Here is a 19683-nt window from a genome sequence, read left to right as displayed (position 1 = left end):
AAAACGGGCGCAAATACTTAGTAACTGTCAAAAGAATGGTGCCAAAATTGTATTTTTACAAGAAACTCACATCACAACATCGCACTCAAAGGTTTTAAAGAGCAAATGGTATGGAAAAACTTTCTCCAGCACTAACCCAGATAAGAAAGTTAAAGGTACAGCAATTTTAATTCATAAGGACGTACCCTTCTCACTAATAGACCAGAAAGAAGAGGACAATGGGCATTTTATTATGGTAAAAGCAAATATTTATAATGTTGTATTTACTTTATGCTCTATATATGTACCAAACAAGGACCAAACTAAATTTATTAAGAATTTTGTAAATACTTTGTCTCAATTTGCAGAAGGTATAACATTGGTAGGAGGGGATCTCAATGTGGCATTAAACCCAATAATAGACAGCTCTTCACAAAAATCAGCCATTACTTACAAATCATTAAAGAAAATTAAAAATTACCTGAACCAATTAAAATTGATAGATGTATGGAGAACACATAATCCTAAAGAAAAGGATTATACTTTCTTTTCCAACCCACACAATAGTTACTCTAGAATCGACTATCTGCTTATTAATCAAAAATGGCTGCATATTATGAAAAAAATTCAGATAGGCCCGATGTTTCAGTCAGACCATGCACCATATATAGCTAACATTGAGATCCCCAACTCCATGAAAGCGTCATTCATATGGAAATTTAATGAAAGGTTGTTACTACAGAAACAAACAAGGGAAGGAATTGCTGCCACTATGGCAGAAACTATTCTCCTAAATAATTTACCAAATACAGACCCCTCCACATTATGGGAAACACTGAAAGTAGTTACAAGAGGCAATTTAATAGCACTTAGCTCAAAAATAAAAAAAGAACACACAACCAAAATACAAACGGTACTGCAAGAAATTCATTATCTTGAAAGTAAACATAAAGAAACATTAGCTAAACAGGTATATATGGAGCTAGAAACCAAAAGAATCTACTTAAAACAATTATTAGATACTTTTACAGAACAAGCTTATCTGAAATGTAAGAGAGAATTCTATGAATTTGCAAATAAACCATCCAAAATCCTATCTAAATTAATAAAAACACAGAAGAGTAAAACCTTCATTACACAAATTAAAGACTCCAACCAAAAACTTCATCACACATATCCAGATATAGCAAACTGTTTTAAAGAATACTACCAATCTCTATACAATTTAAACTCCGGAGCCCAAGACCCAAACAAAATAGTAAAAATAGAACAATATCTTAAAAAGTTAAATCTTCCGAGAGTATCCAATCAAACACAATTACAATTAGAAGCTCCATTCTTGATGGGGGAGCTAACAAAAGTAATTAATGACCTGCCACCCAACAAGAGTCCAGGTCCAGATGGCTACAGTGCAGGATTTTATAAAGAGTTTCAACAACAACTAACCCCTATCCTATTAGAACATTTTAATTCAATATCAGAGAAAAAAAATTTCCACAAACAGGCCCAAGAAGCACAAATAACGGTGATACACAAACCCAACAAAGACCCAGCAGTTTGTGGAAGTTATAGACCTATCTCATTAATAAATCTAGACCAGAAATTATTTGCCAAAATGATAGCTAACAGATTACAAACTATTACTCCCATACTAATTCATCCCGAACAAACAGGATTTGTTAAAGGCAGAGAGGGCAAGGATAATACTACAAAAATAATCAACCTAACAACATTAGCTATAAAGAAAAAAATACCACTTCTACTATTAACAACAGACGCCGAAAAGGCGTTCGACAGGGTTGATTGGATGTTTCTAAAAACCACATTACAAAGCTTTGGATTTGGTCCAGCACTGATAGCACGTATTATGGCACTATATCATGCACCTTATGCACGAATAAAAGTAAATGGCATCCTTTCACCAGCATTTGAGATCTCAAATGGAACCAGACAGGGGTGCCCATTATCCCCAATACTATTTGTGTTAGTCATGGAAACATTGATCACTTCTATCAGACAAAATGTAGATATAACAGGTCTCACACTTGGCACCCATGAACATAAGGCAGCAGCCTTCGCTGACGACTTACTATTGCTAATTACTAAACCTATAATATCCCTCCCAAACACAATACTAGAATTTAACAAATTTAGTGAAGTATCAAACTTTAAAATAAACTATTCAAAGTCAGAAATCCTAAATATAAACATATCACAAGAACAAGCTACAATATTACAAAACTCTTTCCCCTTCCAGTGGGCGAAAGAAACTATAAAATACTTAGGAATAAACCTGCCATCACACCCAGATAAATTATACGAGTATAATTATGTACCCCTCACTAAAGAAATTGAATCAATGCTTAATCAATGGCAAGGCAAATCAACATCGTGGTTTGGCAGGGCCAATGTATTAAAAATGTCAGTAATGCCCAAATTGTTATACCTTTACCAAATGATCCCAATTAAAATACCACGGAAATTTTTTGCTAGGATAAAATCATTATTTACAAATTTTGTATGGGCAAAAAAACAGCCAAGAATTAAATATGACCAGTTGATTGCACAGAAAGCAGATGGAGGACTGGGTTTTCCATGCCCAGAAAAGTATTACATAGCAAACCATTTACATAGAATATGGTTATGGAAAAGAGAGCCAATTTTTAAACTCTGGAAAGAAATAGAACAATATGAAACAAAATACAATTTATGTAATATAATGCATTTGAAATTTTCAGAACTATCACAGCAGATTAAAGAACACCCTACCATAGGAGCAACATTATCAGTCTGGAACTATTTACAACAAGACCCAGAGTTTTCACCATACCCATCACCAGAATTAGAACTAATGAACAACCCAAACTTTCCACCTAGCTGTGAGAAAGGACAAATAGATAGATGGGCAATAATACAGAATAACCCCACTAAGCTACGTCACTTCATAGAAAATGATAAAATAGTCTTAAACACAATACAAAAAAGGTGGGGCCAACACCCCAGAAACCAATGGAACCATATGCAGATTTCTACCTACTTGAGATCAATAGGATTAGAACGATTGACCAGACCACTCACTAGTTGGGAAACATTATTACAACAACAAAAAATACCCCACCCCATTGCAAAATTCTATAAAAAACTGGTAGAAGAAAAACAGGAAGAAAAAACGCTTTATATGAAACAATGGGAACAAGAACTCAAAATAACCATAGGTACAGATACGTGGAAGCAAATAACACTATCAGCGCATAGAGGCGCAAGATCAAACAGAGTACAAGAAGCAAATTTCAAACTCTTAAGTAGATGGTATAGAACCCCCCAATATTTGCATAAAATCTTCAACAAAGTATCACAAACATGTTGGAGATGTAATAACGCTGAAGGATCCTATAGCCACATATGGTACACATGTGAAAAAATTAAACCATTATGGAGAGAAGTATACAATACAATAAACAACTTAAGACCGGGGAAATACACAAATTGCATAGAAACAATGTTACTTAGTCTGGATAGAACCGGAAAAAAAATAATTAATGATAAATTGATAGTACACCTATTACAAGCAGCTAGAATAATAATACCCAAGAACTGGAGAAAGTCAGAAACTCCACACAAAATGCAATGGATAGAGGAAATAGAGAACACAAAAACAATGGAAGAATTAACAGCTATAAAATATGGGAGAATGAAAAACTATGAGAAAGTATGGCAGGATTGGCCATATAAGTTAGCACGATAGGGAATAACAAGATTAAGAAACATGTACATTGCATAAGAATATATCCCATAACAGGCACCAATAGTAAAGGTTAACAAGTGATAAAAGAGTAAAACCTAATTGAGCTCACCTGCTTCCCCCCCCTACTACCCGAGCAGTCTACCATAACAGGAGTTATGTTCATACCCAAGTCCATTAACCTGAAAGAATGGAAATGAATGTATTTTAATACGAGATGTATAACACAATGATGGGAAAACTGCCATGTTTTGTACCAAGTTACACCTCCTATTTCTATGTTCCCCCACCCTACCCCCTCCCTTTTCTCCTTTCTGTATCCCCACCTGAAAAAAACTGAAAATGAAAATAAAGACTTACAAAAAAAAATAATAAATAAATAAATAATAAGCTGCTGTGTAGCCACGGGGGCAGCCATTCAAGCTGGAAGAAAGGAGAAACGGCACAGGTTACATAGCAGATAACAGATAAGTTCTGTAGAATACAATAGTGTTTTATCTGTTATCTGCTATGTGCCTGTGCCTTTTCTCCTTTGAATGGCTGCCTGCATGGCTACATAACAGCTTATTTATATAAATTATAGTAGACTTTCTGAAGTAAACACACAACTTTTTACCAGTGCAGGGCAGCAGCACATTATATTTTAGTTACTTTTATACACTTTCATTTTTTGGTGTTACTGTTCCTTTAAGGCTAGAAAGAAACCTAGCGATTCTAAAATGGCCACTGGTCTTGTGCAGTGTATATTTGCCCACATGTTTGTAAATGTGCACACTAATGTCTCTGTGGTCCAAGTCTACATGACAGTACACATAACTGACATGACACCCAGTCCTTTCCAACATCAATGCTTGTTACAATACTGTAACAGTATGTGGAGAGAGGGCCCATGTAATGCATAAGTATGTATAATATCTAAAAACATCAAATTGTAAATGTAGCTTTAAGCATGTTGGCGCGCACCTATGTTTCTTACATACAATTTTTTTATGTGTGTATGTGGCAGCCCTGAAGCCAGTTCTACTTTCCCTTTGTTGATATTTGCAATAAAATCTGATTATTAAGAGACTTCAACAAGCTATTATTGGGAACTACTTGGCTTGTGCAACAACAGGTAAATTACTATGTTTGAAATAAATACTTAGATCAGCATTTACCCTAGTTAAGCCTACTTAGTGTACAGAAAGAATACATTTTAGATTGTGATACCTTTTATGGTTCAAAATATAATCCAAGCTGGGGGCTGGGGATGACTTACTTAAAGTTTACTATACTTTCTTAGTCAACATTAGTTCTTACTTTTTGATATAATATGCAGTATACTACGTTTCAAAACTGCACAGTCTGTGTTTGTATTTACAGACATTTTATTAAAAGAGAACAAAATGTAAAACTAATATGCCCAGTTTTTCGGTCACTACAGAACATTTTTTGGACAGAACTGGCATAATTAGTAATTAATCAGTATTACCCTAGAATGATTGCATGCCCCCCCCCAACCTTCAGGAAGGTGACTAGCTGTGCCAGCTCCTCTGATTAATATGTGGAAGGTCTAGCTTTGGAAGCCCTACAATGATCATAATAAATGGAATAAATAGAACTTTCTATTGACAACAGTGTAAGGCATCAGTAAACATTTTCCTTATTGGATAAAATGAATGTATTTCAAGAAAAGATCGAGCCATTTAGCAGCCCAGTTAGGATCCCCAAACCTTAAAGCCACTTTAATAAAATTAAATGCTGTCCTGCAAACTCCCAGAGCAGCTGTTTTAATTTGGTATCTGTGCTGTGAACCAAGTTGGTTGCTAACCAAATGTTAGGACACTAGGGTTCATGGTACATGTAGCAGTTTCCAGGTATAATCCTCTGCCTCTAGTCATTGACATTAATGCTGGTCATAAAGAAGTGGAGTACTTTGGGCTGGTTGGGAAGTAGTGGATTATGTTAGGGTTCTGGTTGAAATGCTTCTGAGCTTCGTATCCCTAGTTTGATGAACAGTTAGAACTGGTGTGACGTTAAAGGGGTGGTTCCCAACTTTTAATATGATGCCCTATTCCTAGTAAATTTGCAACTTTATTATTTTATTTCTTTTTATTTTATTTTTATTATTTGCCTTCCACTTCTACATCCAACTTTCAAATGGGGGTCACTGCTCTGAGGCTACAATTTTAATATTATTGTTACTTTTTATGCCTTGATTTTCTATTCAGACTCCCTCCTATTCATATTGCAGTCTCTAATGTAAAACACTGACTGGTTGCTAAGGTAAACAAGACCCTAGCAACCAGATAACTGCCAAAACAGAAGAGCTGCTGAAAAAAACAAATTTTGCAAATTGTCTCAGAGTATCAGTCTACTTCATGCTAAAATTTAACTTAAAGGTGAGCAACCCCTTTTTTGTTTTGACCTAACTCTGCAGCACTAGATTCCAAGGGTAGGTGTTGGCTTATCATTGTAAGGTGCGGTTAACGTATATTATGACTTTTTTACATCAACACAAGTAAACTGTCTGTTTGGGTTTGGTGCTTAGATTTAGTCCTCAACATACAGGCAGCCAGTCACCCGTGTATCGCCTCCTTCCGGGATGTCTCGTTGGCCAGCACACAGAGACAGCAGGCCATTGAGAGTGTAGTGTGTATTATGTACACTAGAGATTTTAGCAGATAGCAGTATTGAAGTAAATTAATACTTTCAATGGCTTACTGTCTTTAAAGTTCTGACTAATGTCAAAGTAAAAGGCCAGGGAGATAATTATTAATTAAAAAGTACCATAATGTATGTACCCATAGTAGGTAGTTATGTCTTTACTTAACTTTTACTGCAGCAATATATATATAGGCTGTTTATGCTACTTTGAATATATGTTTTGATTTTTCACAAGAAATCCCGGAGTTGCTGATCTTTTTTTATAACACAGTGCTGTTATCAAAGTTGCATTTAGCATTTTTTGCCAGTTTTTTATCAAGGGTTAGAGAAAGTCAAAATGTTGGCTGTTTTATGCAAAAATATTAGGAATATTTTGATATGAGAAAGCAAGTTCTTTAGCTCTGTGGATTAAGAAGTTGGTAATAAATGTACCTGCTCCTATATGTGTAATACATTATTATAAAAATTGCCAATTGCAGTCTGGCTGTACTGCTCTTGTTTTGTTAATTTTAAAACTGAAATCCAATGTGGATCTAGGTATTTGTCTAATAAGAATGCATGAGTAAATAGCTAGTATCTGGTTATTAGTTCTTTTAAAGAATGAGTTAAGAATATGATATGTTAGGTGTACAAAGCTGAATATGCGTCTTTTTCCTGTGATCAGCAGTTGTGACTGGTTACATTGTAAGTCACAAGGGGCCTACCATTGGTTTTTGTTTGTAACGCTGGTGAACTGAGCTTGCATTAATTCCGAGGATATTAATAGAGCATTGTTAACAAGAAGCTGATCAAATTCCTGTAAAACAATACTTTGTTTTGAAAGCTTAGCCTGGTGCTGAGAGTCATGTAAAGCATTTTGGAGCTGTCCCCAATGGCACAAAAAGCAATTGCAAGAGGTATTTTCTGACATCATTTATTCAGTGATATTTTCTGAAATTTTTTATTCATCCATGTGACATCATAACTGAACATCCCATAAAGAATTCTTATTGATTGTCCCCTTATGTGTCCTGGATACTAAAATATATATGTATCATTTTGTTATTATATAGCAATTAGATACAATTATAATTGTAATCTGAAAACTACTGTAAGTAATACTTCATAATATGTGTGTATATGTATGGAAAGTGGTGTCATGGGCTCTATGCACATGAACTAGGGATACTTAAACAATGTTTTGTATGGGCGGTATTGTGATTATTTAAATTTTGTGCTACTGATTTTCAAATGTAATATAACAGAAATAAATTGGCTGTAATAGATTGCTTCTTTATCCATTTTTGGCAAAAATAATGGGCTTGCTTTTACAAAACAATAAAACACCCTGCGCAAAATATTTTAACACTTCTCTTTTAGCACTTAGGGTTGAGATATATATATTGAGATATATATATATATATATATATATATATATATATATATATATATATATATATATATATACACATACACTGGTGTACAAACTTTTTACTTTGTCAGTTCCCCGCTCATCAGTCAGTTTCTGGTCTGGTTGCAATTACTGTAAATTATGATGCTAGTATTTGTGTTTATATTTTTCCCAACCAAGCCTCAAGCTGAGCATACATGGTAAGATACTGTAGTTTACCAAAGTTATGAAATGAGCGGATCTTTACCTAATTTGGTCACCAAAGCAGTTGGTAAAATCAGGATGAAGTAATCATTTGGCCCTCAGGCTAACTATCAGATTTTCAGTTTTACTGGAGACCCATTGGGGAGACTGTATAAATGCGCCAACCAGTCCTCGACCCAACAGACAGGACCTCTTGAGTTCAATTAGCCCTCACCAAACTTAAGGGTAAGAACCCACGGTGCAGTTCAGTCACCTGCTCTGAAATTGCTTTCCACCGGCGACTCCTATTGTTGTCGGTGGAAAGCCCACAAGCAGAGATCTATCGTGGGCGACTGAACCACTCTGTGGGTTCTTACCTCTAAGGGCTGTGGCACACAGGGAGATTACCGTCCGCGACAAATCACCCTTGTCGCGGGCGACTATTCTCCTTGAAATGCCATCCCACAATTTGTGAAGTAACTAATCTTAAAGGAACAGTAACACTAAAAAATAAAAATGTTTTAAAATAATTAAAATATAATGTACTGTTGCCCTGCACTGGTAAAAGTTGTGTGTTTGCTTCAGAAAGACTACTGTAGTTAATAGAAATAGCTGTTGTGTAGCCATGGGGGCAGCCATTTAAATTAAAAAAAGGAGAAAAGACGCAGGTTACATAAAAAGATAACAGATAAACTGTGTAGAATACAATGGTAATCTATGCTACTTATCTGTTATCTGCTTAGTAACCTGTGCCTTTTCTCCTTTTTTTCAATTTAAATGGCTGCCCCCATGGCTACACAGCAGGGTATTTATATAAACTGTAGTAGTGTTTATGAAGCAAACACACAGCTTTTACCAGTGCAGGGCAATAGTACATAATATATTAATTATATTTATACACTTTCATTTTTTGGTGTTACTGTTCCTTTAAGCAGTGACCTTCCTCTTGGACTAATTGAAGATGCTGGCTAACTATACTCAGTCCCAAAACACAAAGCCGCTCTAAACGTTTTCCCCTTTATAATGATATTACCAAGTTTCAGTTTTTGTAAAAGGTGACATTTTATTCCTGGAATGCCTCGTTGTTCTCTGAATAGTTGAATTTTTAGAATGTGGTATCTTTAGACATAATAGAACTACTAGATGCTACATAATAGAACTACTAGATGCTGCATCTTGCTCACCATAAACATGCTCCTGTGTGTTTGTCTGAGCTCATTATGCACTGGTCCCTTGTGGGAAACAGCATGGCTGACGTCCAAGCCATATACCCACAGGCCAATAGGAAGCTTCAGTATTTTTATTGCATGACATTTCAGTTTCCTAATTGATGACCTCTGCATCCGGCATCCTTTTATACAACTTTACCAGAACATACACTAGCATTGCTAAAACAAAGAGGTCCTGCCTAAATCCAGAACTACGGAATGGTTGCTTAGGTAGACTAATACACATCTCTAATCTAAAAGGCATGTTTGAATTGACTTAACATGTAAGTCTAATTAAAAGTATCGACTGTCTTTTGGTTCCGTCTTTACAAGTCCAATAGATCACCTTTTTTCTATTCTTTCCTAATACTAAACTCTATTACAGAGGGTCAGATAATTATCTTATAAAACAATTTGTTCTAATCAAGCTGCAAGTACCCAGATTTTATAGGCTTATACTGCCCTGTGTCTGAATGTACTGAATGTGTGTATATATATATATATTTATTTGTGTCTGTTTATGCACATATATGTGTGTGTGTATGTATGTATATATATATATATATGTAATATTAGTAATTGATTGCCACTCCTTGCTTTTCTATCTATTCTGTATCCCTGTTTATAGGTGCTTAGCTTGCTGTCACTACCTTGCATCCCAAATGTAAACTACACATTGCATGCGACCTTGCCGACAGTACACTATTGACTGGGGTGGGCAGGACCACAATCTCTCCATTTACGAGCTATACTGTAAAACATGAGATGCACACACCATTGTTTTGATTTAAATACATTTTACACTTTTTTTGATTTAAAAAAAAAATGTTGGAGAGCTGCATTGAATCAATACTGCTATAGTTATGAGGCATATTTCTGCCAGCTTCTTCTTTCCCTAGAGTCTTAGTATTGACATGCTTTTTGTTGTATTTTTCATTTTTTTAAATTACATATTTGTATTATACATTGTTCAAATTAGAGTTAACATATCTGGTTTTACATTTCACTATGAGCTTTATATTCACTTGTTAAACTGTTACTATACTTTAATTAAGGCAACCAGAATGCATAATATATACATATACAGAGTGTTATTGTACAAAGAAAAGTTATCAACTTTCAAAGCTCTGCCATGTTAAGGTATTTTGGACATACACATTTTAATGATACCAGATCCCTTTGATGCCAGTGGCGCTATAAGTGATCACTAAAAATCATTTCTCATAGAGGTTCTTGTGAACAAGGCTCTCTGATCCCATTTTTATAATGAAACCCTTGTTTGATTGGTAAGATGATCTTGGTTCTGCTCTGAATCAGATGCTAGAAGTAGAGTCAACTAATCCTTAATAGCCCTGTGCTTACCAGTACTCCCAAAGGCTTCTAAAGGCTGAAGAAGTCAGGGCTGTGTGAACCAGACCTTTAGAGCTGACTGGGTAATGGATCTGGGTGTACATTTACATGCTTCAAACACAAAAGAGTTGGTTTGCTAACTTTGTAAATACGGAAGTAACCACGTCAGGCCAAATACAATGTGGTAAGATGCAAATATATAAATATATGCTATAGTATATCTGGTGTAAGTAGCATAGAAATGTGTTTATGAACACGCTACAGTTACGAACTTACCCATGACCAATGGTCGTAGAAAAGATCATTCATTGTCAGATGTGGAGGTAAAAACAAAGTAATTCTTTACCCCATCTGATGATTCAGCATTAACGTTATGATGTTAGGGCACCTTCTAAGGCACCTAACCAAAATTTTTAGTCCTGCCAGATTGACGAGGCAACCAATATCCAAGGCTTTTAGCGATATTGGTCATCTCGTCTCCCACCATACAAGCACCAATTATCATACAATGATATTAGTGCATGTATGGCTACCTTTAGTGATACAGTGAGGCTTATTTATAAAGTTCACTCAGCGCAGAATTATTCACACAGTGAAAATATTTGCCTTGCCTTGTTTATATTTGTAAAGCTGGACAAGATTGGTGCATTTAATGTGCAAACATGATGGCAATATTTTTATTTACAGTATGATTGTCCTTAAGAGTTTTTTTAAATATGGCATAATTCCAAATTGCGAATATTTATGCACACACTCTGCATCCCAATTATGCCACAACTTTAGTGACGTAAAAAATATTTACTAAACGGATTTTGCAAATTGGGAATTTGCAAAATGAAAATTGGCACAATATATGCACACAACAAACGAGCACAGTGGCCATGCTCACGCAAACCTCAAACTCATTTGCAAACCATTTGTGAATTTTTATGTGAAATGCGTATATCAAAGCGATTTGCAAAAAAAGGAAAGACTGGCACAGCAGTGCAAAATGTAACCGTTTAAAGGAAAACATGCACAAAACGACCATATGTGAATAAAATAGGACTTTATAAATGACCCCAGTTAGTTATGTTGGAGAGGTTTCCCATAGTATTCTTCTTCAACCTCCCCCCCCCCCCCACCCGAAGCACTCACACATTTTTCCAAAAGTAATGGGAACTACTTGAATGGTCTTTGAGAATTTTTCCTGACTGTGATTATTACATCAGAGTTTACATTGAGGTTTAATATTCAAATTTTATAGTAATTTCTTCCTGCTGGAAAACATCTGTTTGCTTGTGGGTTTTTTGTCATTTCCTCTCTAGGTACACAAAACATCGAAAATAGATTTGGAGGTCATTTCTGTCCACAGGGAGCGTTATCTTTGCAATAACAGAGGAAGTGATGTAAAATGTACTGAAATGACAGTATAGTACAATGGCTTAATGTTGCTTGACGTTTAAAGGAGAACTCCACCCAAACACAACTTATGCTTTTTGAAAAGTTGACCTAATTTCAAGCATCTTTGCATTGTAGATCAGTTAAAAAATATGCAGCCTTTTCATGATTTTTAATGTAATAATATGGTTTGGAACAGTTACCTAAGCCTGGCCCCCCTGTTCCCCTGCTGATCTGGCTGACTACTTTGAGACTCAAATAAAATGTAACAGTAGTCGACTGTCCTCAGTCTGTCCTCAGCCTGCATCTTCCAAACCCCACAATTCCTTGCACACGTGATCTTTATGGCCAGTTTACCCTGTTTCTATTATCGATTCTATACATTTTTGTGAATGCAGCCTAACACTGTATATTGTTTGTGTTTTGACACATGGCCTAACATGGCTGAACTAATTGCATAGCACAGAAATTTTGAAACCCTAAAATTGACCATAAATGGGCCAACTTGCCAGATTTCTGGCCAATTAACTTGCATGACAAATAGTTTGATATTGTGCAATTTGGACAAATACCATTGTTTAGTTTGTTCAGGCCACTGGCCCCAACAAGTGGATTTGAGAGAAAGTTAGTACGAGCTTTGGCTTCTATTATTTATACATCTGTTGATATCCCTTTTCTCTTCATCCTCCATTGCTGTACACGAGCTGGCAAAAAGTGGGTGTTATTGGTTATATCAGATTTTTTTTAGCATTTTTCTGTTTTAGCTATCATTTAAAGGAGAATGAAAGATCTAATTACTGGGGGCCATAATGTTAGAACCACCAGTGATTATAATCACTTATTTGAGTCAGTGCTTCTGTTCGCTGAAAGCTGTACTGGCCTGAAGTACTACTGTAGTGAGCCCCACACCCCTATCTTCTTGCTGGATACCCTCTACAGTCCGATCCAGGTGTACATGCTCGGTAGAGTGAAAAGCCAATTTAAAAGACAGTTTTTCCCTCTACTGTGCATGTACATTTTATTCTGGGTACTACCAGGCATATATGTAGTAAGCAAGGGCGCACACACACACACACACACACACAAAATCTCATGCTAAAAGCATTCCGTGTCCTCCTGTGTTAGTTGATTCCAAATAGGTTATGTTTCTGTTCTAGACAGTCTACCCTGCTATAGAATATGCTCGGACATTGAATCTTAAATATTGCTGGGAGAATGGCTGATGCAGTATCAACAATATTTATTATTTTTACCATTCTTCTGCTAAATGTCGAAATAGTTGTCAATTTCTTTCACATTTTATATATATAATGATTTCCATAATTTCCTAGAAAAAAAAAAAAAAAAGAAAGGGGAATAACATGTTTCCTGAATACCATTTAAAATGTGCAGAAAACCTGTACATTTCTGGAATGTTTTGGCATGAACATTGGAATCTGTATCCAAAACAAATACAAAAATCTTTTAATCTGTTTGAATCATCCTGATGCTCCTCTGTCGTGAGGAATATTTGTTCATTTTATTGATTTTTTTTGTTCTGTTTACCTAAAGGGAAGCTGATACATACAGGAAATAATGTGTATGTAAAAATATAAGGTTTGTAGGAGCTACCCTTGAGTTCCATGACACTGCAGGCCTTATATGTTTATACGGGTCGTGGGATCTCTAGAGTGTACATGACCTTTGAAAAAAAAGTGAGACCAAGCACAAATGACATCACTAAGCACTGTTTTTAAGGAGATAATGACACCTGAAATGAGACCCTTTTGCACATCTATTATAACATTGTGTTTGCATGATACATACATTTTTATAATTTTGCCATAAAGGTATTTGCCAGATGCTTTTACATTACCTGTCTGATCCCCCATGTTCCACTATGAGGGGGCTGCCATATTTCTGCGGCTGTAGTCCGTTAGCATTAGAAGCTATAACTGACAGGTTGAGAAGGGACAGTCAGGTTGGCAAAACACTCAGGTTTAGGGACTTCATGTAACAAATACTTACAAAAGCAGCCCTATTAGTGAAAAAGGATCAGAATTTTCGGCAATTAAAAGCACAATTGGAAAAAATTTGGAGTAATCACGATAATTTCTGATGTACGAAAATTGCGTGAAAATTACTTTCTTGGTCATACGAAAATATCGTGGTTGTGATCCGAAAGTCACAAAATTTTTGTATCTGAACGATTGTAAATGGCACAAAAACCTTTCTGGCTTTGAAACTTCAATGAGTGATTTTGGAAGCCTTCCATAGGACTCAATGGCACTCTGCAGCTCTAACCTGGCCAAAAGAAAGGCACGAAACCAAAGCTTGATTGAATTCAGAAATGGTTGTAGTCTTTGCGAAAAATAAGACTTTTTCGTGCAAATTAACGCAAAACGAAAAAAGTTGCGTCATTTTAACTATATTATCATGGTCAATACGAAACGTTCTAAAAATTAGAAAAAATACGAATTTTTCTCATTTGTGGTCAGTATCACTTTAAGCATATCATTTATAGGATAGTCAAAGCTTTATGTATAATATGTTTATATTGTTCATAAATTGATACAGTGTTGATTCAAAAGTAACTTTTCACGAGGGCTAGTGTAGTGTTTAGCTTTTTATGCAGGGTTGGTAGGTGAAGCCACATACCACCATCAGGGTAGATACAGTAGTTACAGTATCAATAAAAACATATAAAGCAAAGTTGTTTGTCAGTTGGGCAGGTTAGCAATCACCAGATTAAAAAGTGAAAAGGAACCACAGAAGCTCAGCTTCTGTTTCTGCAGCTCTGATGTTCATACTATCAGCCCCTGATTAACAGAATAATCGAAAGATGGCCATACCTCATTTGGCCACTTGTGCAGTATATACACAGTTGGCTAAAAGTAGCCCAAGTGCAATGCTGGGCAGCCTGATCAGTTTCTTCCCAAAAATACAGAGGCCGTGCATAAGCCATTTGTAGAAAGAATCATTTTTTTGTGTATTATTTGAGTTTGGGATATTTGTTTTCCAGGGATTTCCATTAACAAATGGTACACTCAGACTATTAAGCAAAGTTTCTTAACAATTTCTTGGTTACACATTTTATAACTGCTTTGGTTTTTAATCTAAATTTCTGGTACTGTTTTTTAGGAACCCTTTGAAGATGGCTTTGCAAATGGTGAAGAAGGAACACCAACAGGCGATGCAGCTACTACTGTTGCAGATAGTAAAGGCGTAGTGAAATTTGGTTGGATTAAAGGTGTTTTGGTAAGTACTTTGGCCTATCATTATTCATACAGTGTTTTAATACTATTTGCTGTTTTTTTCCTGCAATTCTGTGCCTAACTGACAGACTTTAAAACATTAAAAATATAGATAAATGTATAAGCAACAGAGGAAGGTCCCCTATCATATATATTACATATGTTAACTAATCTACCACAGGTCCATATTGATGTCAGTATTTACAATATGGTGATCTAAATTATACAGAAAACCCTTATTCTGAAAAACCCTCCTAAGCATTCAGGATGATAGATCACTCCAATATATATATATATATATATATATATATATATATATATATATATATATATATATATATATATATATATATATATATATATATATATAAATATGAAATGTTGACCTAGGCATTTCTTACTTTCTTTAATTCATGATGCAATGTTTTCATCTATATGGCACCTTGGCTTTTTTTTTTTGTTTTAGTTGCTATGACAGAAAACCTGCCTGTTCCCTAGAGTAATCTAGGTGTTAGAGAAGTAGTGAAGCCACAACCTAACAATAGCTTGGTACAGAAAATAATGTTACTGAGCTAGGTGATTTACATGGTACTGTATAAACTAGGCATTGGCAGTTCTCTTTAAAGGAGACATATCCTATAAAAATTAAGAATGTACTAGTGTATTATACTCCTCTAGATATAGAAGGATTGTGCTTAAAAATTTGTGTTTCTGATTGATTTATTGAGAAATTCCACAAAAACCCCACTAGTCCCACCCATCTGTTCCACTTCCTACTGGCTGAATTCTCTGGATGAGCTGGGGAGCCGGCGGCCCTCCGTAGACAGCACTATAAGATAGGAACCAATCAGCAGCTAGGCTGACCTGATAGGGAACTGAAGCCTGTCTTTGCTTGTGTGAGTGCAGGGCTGTGATTGGCTCTCCCCCTCCTACTGTGCTTCTGGACAGAGAAGTGATAGGATCTATAGGGAGCTCCAATAAAGGGGCCATTGTTACAGATAGGATTAATTTTTAGCACAAAGTGAAACCAGCACCTTATAGTATTCATAATTGCCTATAAAATTAGCGTTTTTCCCATTTATCCAATATGTCTCCTTTAAAAATAAAAAACTTCTAAGTAACACTTTAAAAACATGTTTAAAGTCCTGTGTGAATAAACTCTCCCTAAAGCTGGCCATACACGCACCGATACTATCGCACGAAACCACGTTTCGTACGATATTCGGTGCGTGTATGGCATGTCGGCGAGTCGACCCATATCGCAGGAAGCTGCTGATATCGGACGACTCGCCGATCGGCCAGGTTAGAAAATTTTGATCGGGCGCTATAGAAGGCGCCTGACCAAAATCTGCCGTCAGGGCTGAATCGGCAGAAGGAGGTAGAAATCCTATTGTTTCTACCTCCTTATCTGCTGTTTCAGCCCTGATGGTGTGTGGCGGATCTGACGATGTTTCGTGCGACCACGTGTATGGCCAGCTTTATAAACACTAGTAGTTTCAGTGATAGTGGTTAAGGCTCATGGGTTTGAACATTCCATTGTATTGTTTTTTTAATGCTTTTCCTTATCTTGTTCTCCAGGTCCGATGTATGCTAAATATATGGGGTGTGATGCTCTTCATCAGGTTGTCCTGGATTGTGGGCCAGGCTGGCATTGGTAGGTTTGTTCATTTGCATTTTTTAAAAATAATTTTTACATTCAGCATTTACATGGTACAGATATAACATTTAACACAAATATATAATATTGACTTAACAGTGTTTATATAAATGCAGTATGCAGAAGGTAGGAACCGATAACCAACTGGCCCTCATAATGACCTACTTCTACTTTTCGAGTCCAGCTGTAATAGTGTGAAAACAAATGTTGTCATGCTGCTCTAGAGGAACCACTGATGGTTTTTCTTTTGTTTTCGAAATTGTTAGATTGCAGTAAACTCTAAATATCCAAACGTGGTCCAGGGGTAAAGATAAATAAAATGATGCTGATGGCAATAGAAAACATGCACAAATACTATATAATTTAACCTTTCCAGCTATCTTGATTAAATGCAGCAGTGTACTTGGTACAGAGGGATAACAATATAAATTGCATATAGAATGAAATACTAAAAATAGCATTGCCAAAGGCAAATAAAGTACATACTAAATTGTGAACTTTTTGCCAGTAAAATAAAAAGCAAAGTCTAAGCTAGTTGTAAGTAACTGTCAGGGATTGCTACATCCCAGCCAAAAGGAAATGTGACAATCTGTTTATAAACTGAAGCCAAATTGGGAAGAGGAAGGAAGTGGATATTGGAATATAATGTAAGCCATATAGCCTAACAGGTATTAGACATTGACACATTACTATCCATCCAATAGGAGAGAGACTCTGAATATTTTACATAGGCCCTTTTGGTTGCAAAAAAAGACCACTGTAAAGCTTACATACATTAACTTCCCAGTAGTCTAAGTGATTGCTCTGCTGCTGTGAAGAAGTTTTGTATATACATATGATGACAAATTGCTGGAAAAGATCCTGTTATTTTTGGTGCATTAGTTGGTACTTTTGAATACAATTAGGAACGCTACAAATACAAAGACACAATATAGGGAGATGGGTTGAAAGGGATTAAATAAATAGACAAGGAATAAAAAGTAACAATAAAAATAAAATTGTAGTCTAAAAGAGGAAAAAAAGTATTTTGGCTAGCAGGTTCAGTGACTCTCATGCGAAAACTGGAAAGATGTAGACAAAGAAGGCTAATAATTCAAATGCATTTATATTTATTTCTGGGAGTTCAGATTCAGTGTTATTTTCTACATACGCTCAGCTGAATGAGCTCATGTCTAAAATAGGGTATATTTGCAATATAACCTAGATACCCACAGTAGCCAGTCAAAATTTACTGTTATCTATTAAACCCCCACAGTAGATCCGCAGGGTTTACTACTAAGTAATTAAATTAGGTTAACTGTTTTTCTGCTTCATTTAACAGGGCTAACTGTTGTAGTCATATCAATGGCTACTGTGGTGACCACCATCACAGGACTGTCTACATCAGCTATTGCCACCAATGGATTTGTGAGAGGAGGTAAATGTACAGAAATATGTTTGTTAAAATTCCTTGAAGTCTTAAGAAAAGTGGTGCGCTATCCCTGGCCACCGGCATTATCTTTTCCTTTGTGGTCGTAAACCTGGTCATTAAAGGGAGTGGGTGTTGAATATTTTGGTTTTTTAAACTGCTGTTTATTGACAATAAACACCATTATCTTCTCATAAGCTGCTTGAACTGCTAGAGGTTTTTTATTGCCTTATAGGCTTCATTTGTTTGACTTGGATAATAAGATTTATTGAATGCAAACTTTTGTGCCCTATAAAATGACATCATGCTTAGCAACAACTTTACTGCTGCAGTTAGGGATTTTATAGCCACATCTGCTAAGATAACTGAGTTACAGTATATTCTCCATGCTTCTCTGTAGTTACCAGAGAATCCTCTAATTCGGAGCAACACTTTCACTATTGTGTTATAGGATGTTATTAATATATTACATCCTAAAAGGTTCCAGATAAAAATCTATTATAGGATGTTATAAATATATAGCATCTTAAAAAATTCCAGATAAAAAATCTTTCCCAGATTTTGCTGTCAGCCTTTTTACAGAGTGACGTTCTGTCAGACCTCCCTCATACATTATATATTTGTATCTCAAAAATAGCTCTCTTCAGCATCACTTAAAACTTCCTGCATTTTCAAAAGCACTTAGCTCAACATAAGGATATAACATTACATTTTATTTATCTTAATGTTTTTCTAACAGGCCTACTAAAGACAGCAGTCACTGCATTATTCAAAATCTTATTTGCATTTAAGCACAGGGTGTTTTTTAAATGAAATTTCAGTTTGCAGCCTGTGTATCAACACTCCATGCTATGTGTGCCACAGCCCTTACAGTTATTTACAAAGCCCTTGGTTACAATGCATAGCCTTCCCATATAAAATTATAACAACAACAGTTGTTATTTAATATTTTGGAATCGTAAGACCTGTTCAGATTTAACAGCAGCCGTTGCACGGATGGTGAATAAGGAGCACACTTGTGCCTCAACAGGGTTGCAAGCTAATTTCACAGATAAAGTTGGGTTCTTAGTGATATCTTTAACTAGACCACAATCACAAGTCGGATAATAAATAAATAAAAAGGCCCATAAACATACATATAAGTAAAACGTTAGGTTATAAAGAGGGTTGGCTGCAAAATGGGGAGTTCCTGCAGATTTATTTTTTAATTTCTACCAAAGTGCTTAACTTTGCACGTATCAACATCACTTGCCAATTAGTTGCCCAGTATCATCACTTGCCAATTAGTTGCCCAGTTTTTCAGTTTAGTGAAATCTCTCTGCAAAGTGGCAGCATCCTGCATGAAATATATAGATTTGTACAGTTTAGCATCATCTGCAAAAATAAAAATAGTACTTAAAATGCCCACCTCCAGGTCATTAATAATCAAGTTAAAAAGCAAAGACCCAAGAACTGACCCCGCGTTACTCCCCTAATAACACTGGTACAATAAGAAAATGTTCCATTT

At 35.7% G+C, this 19683-nt stretch overlaps 1 protein-coding gene across 6 annotated transcripts in view; it reads left to right on the top strand.

Annotated features, from left to right (window-relative positions):
• The window catches only part of slc12a2 (solute carrier family 12 member 2), a 72234-nt gene that overhangs the window by 14314 nt on the left and 38237 nt on the right, over nucleotides 1-19683 (top strand). For all 6 annotated transcript variants that reach the window (XM_004910473.4, XM_004910472.4, XM_004910471.4 and 3 more), the window contains exons 3-5: nucleotides 14999-15115; nucleotides 16690-16765; nucleotides 18090-18185. In XM_004910473.4, the coding sequence (XP_004910530.1) occupies nucleotides 14999-15115; nucleotides 16690-16765; nucleotides 18090-18185 (289 nt within the window). The remainder of the gene's footprint in view (nucleotides 1-14998; nucleotides 15116-16689; nucleotides 16766-18089; nucleotides 18186-19683) is intronic.

This window comes from Xenopus tropicalis, chromosome 1 (assembly GCF_000004195.4).
Source record: "Xenopus tropicalis strain Nigerian chromosome 1, UCB_Xtro_10.0, whole genome shotgun sequence".
In the NCBI taxonomy this organism is placed as follows: Eukaryota; Metazoa; Chordata; class Amphibia; order Anura; family Pipidae; genus Xenopus; species Xenopus tropicalis.
Note: the sequence above shows the minus strand (reverse complement) of the source record. Positions and strands in the feature narration are given on the sequence as shown.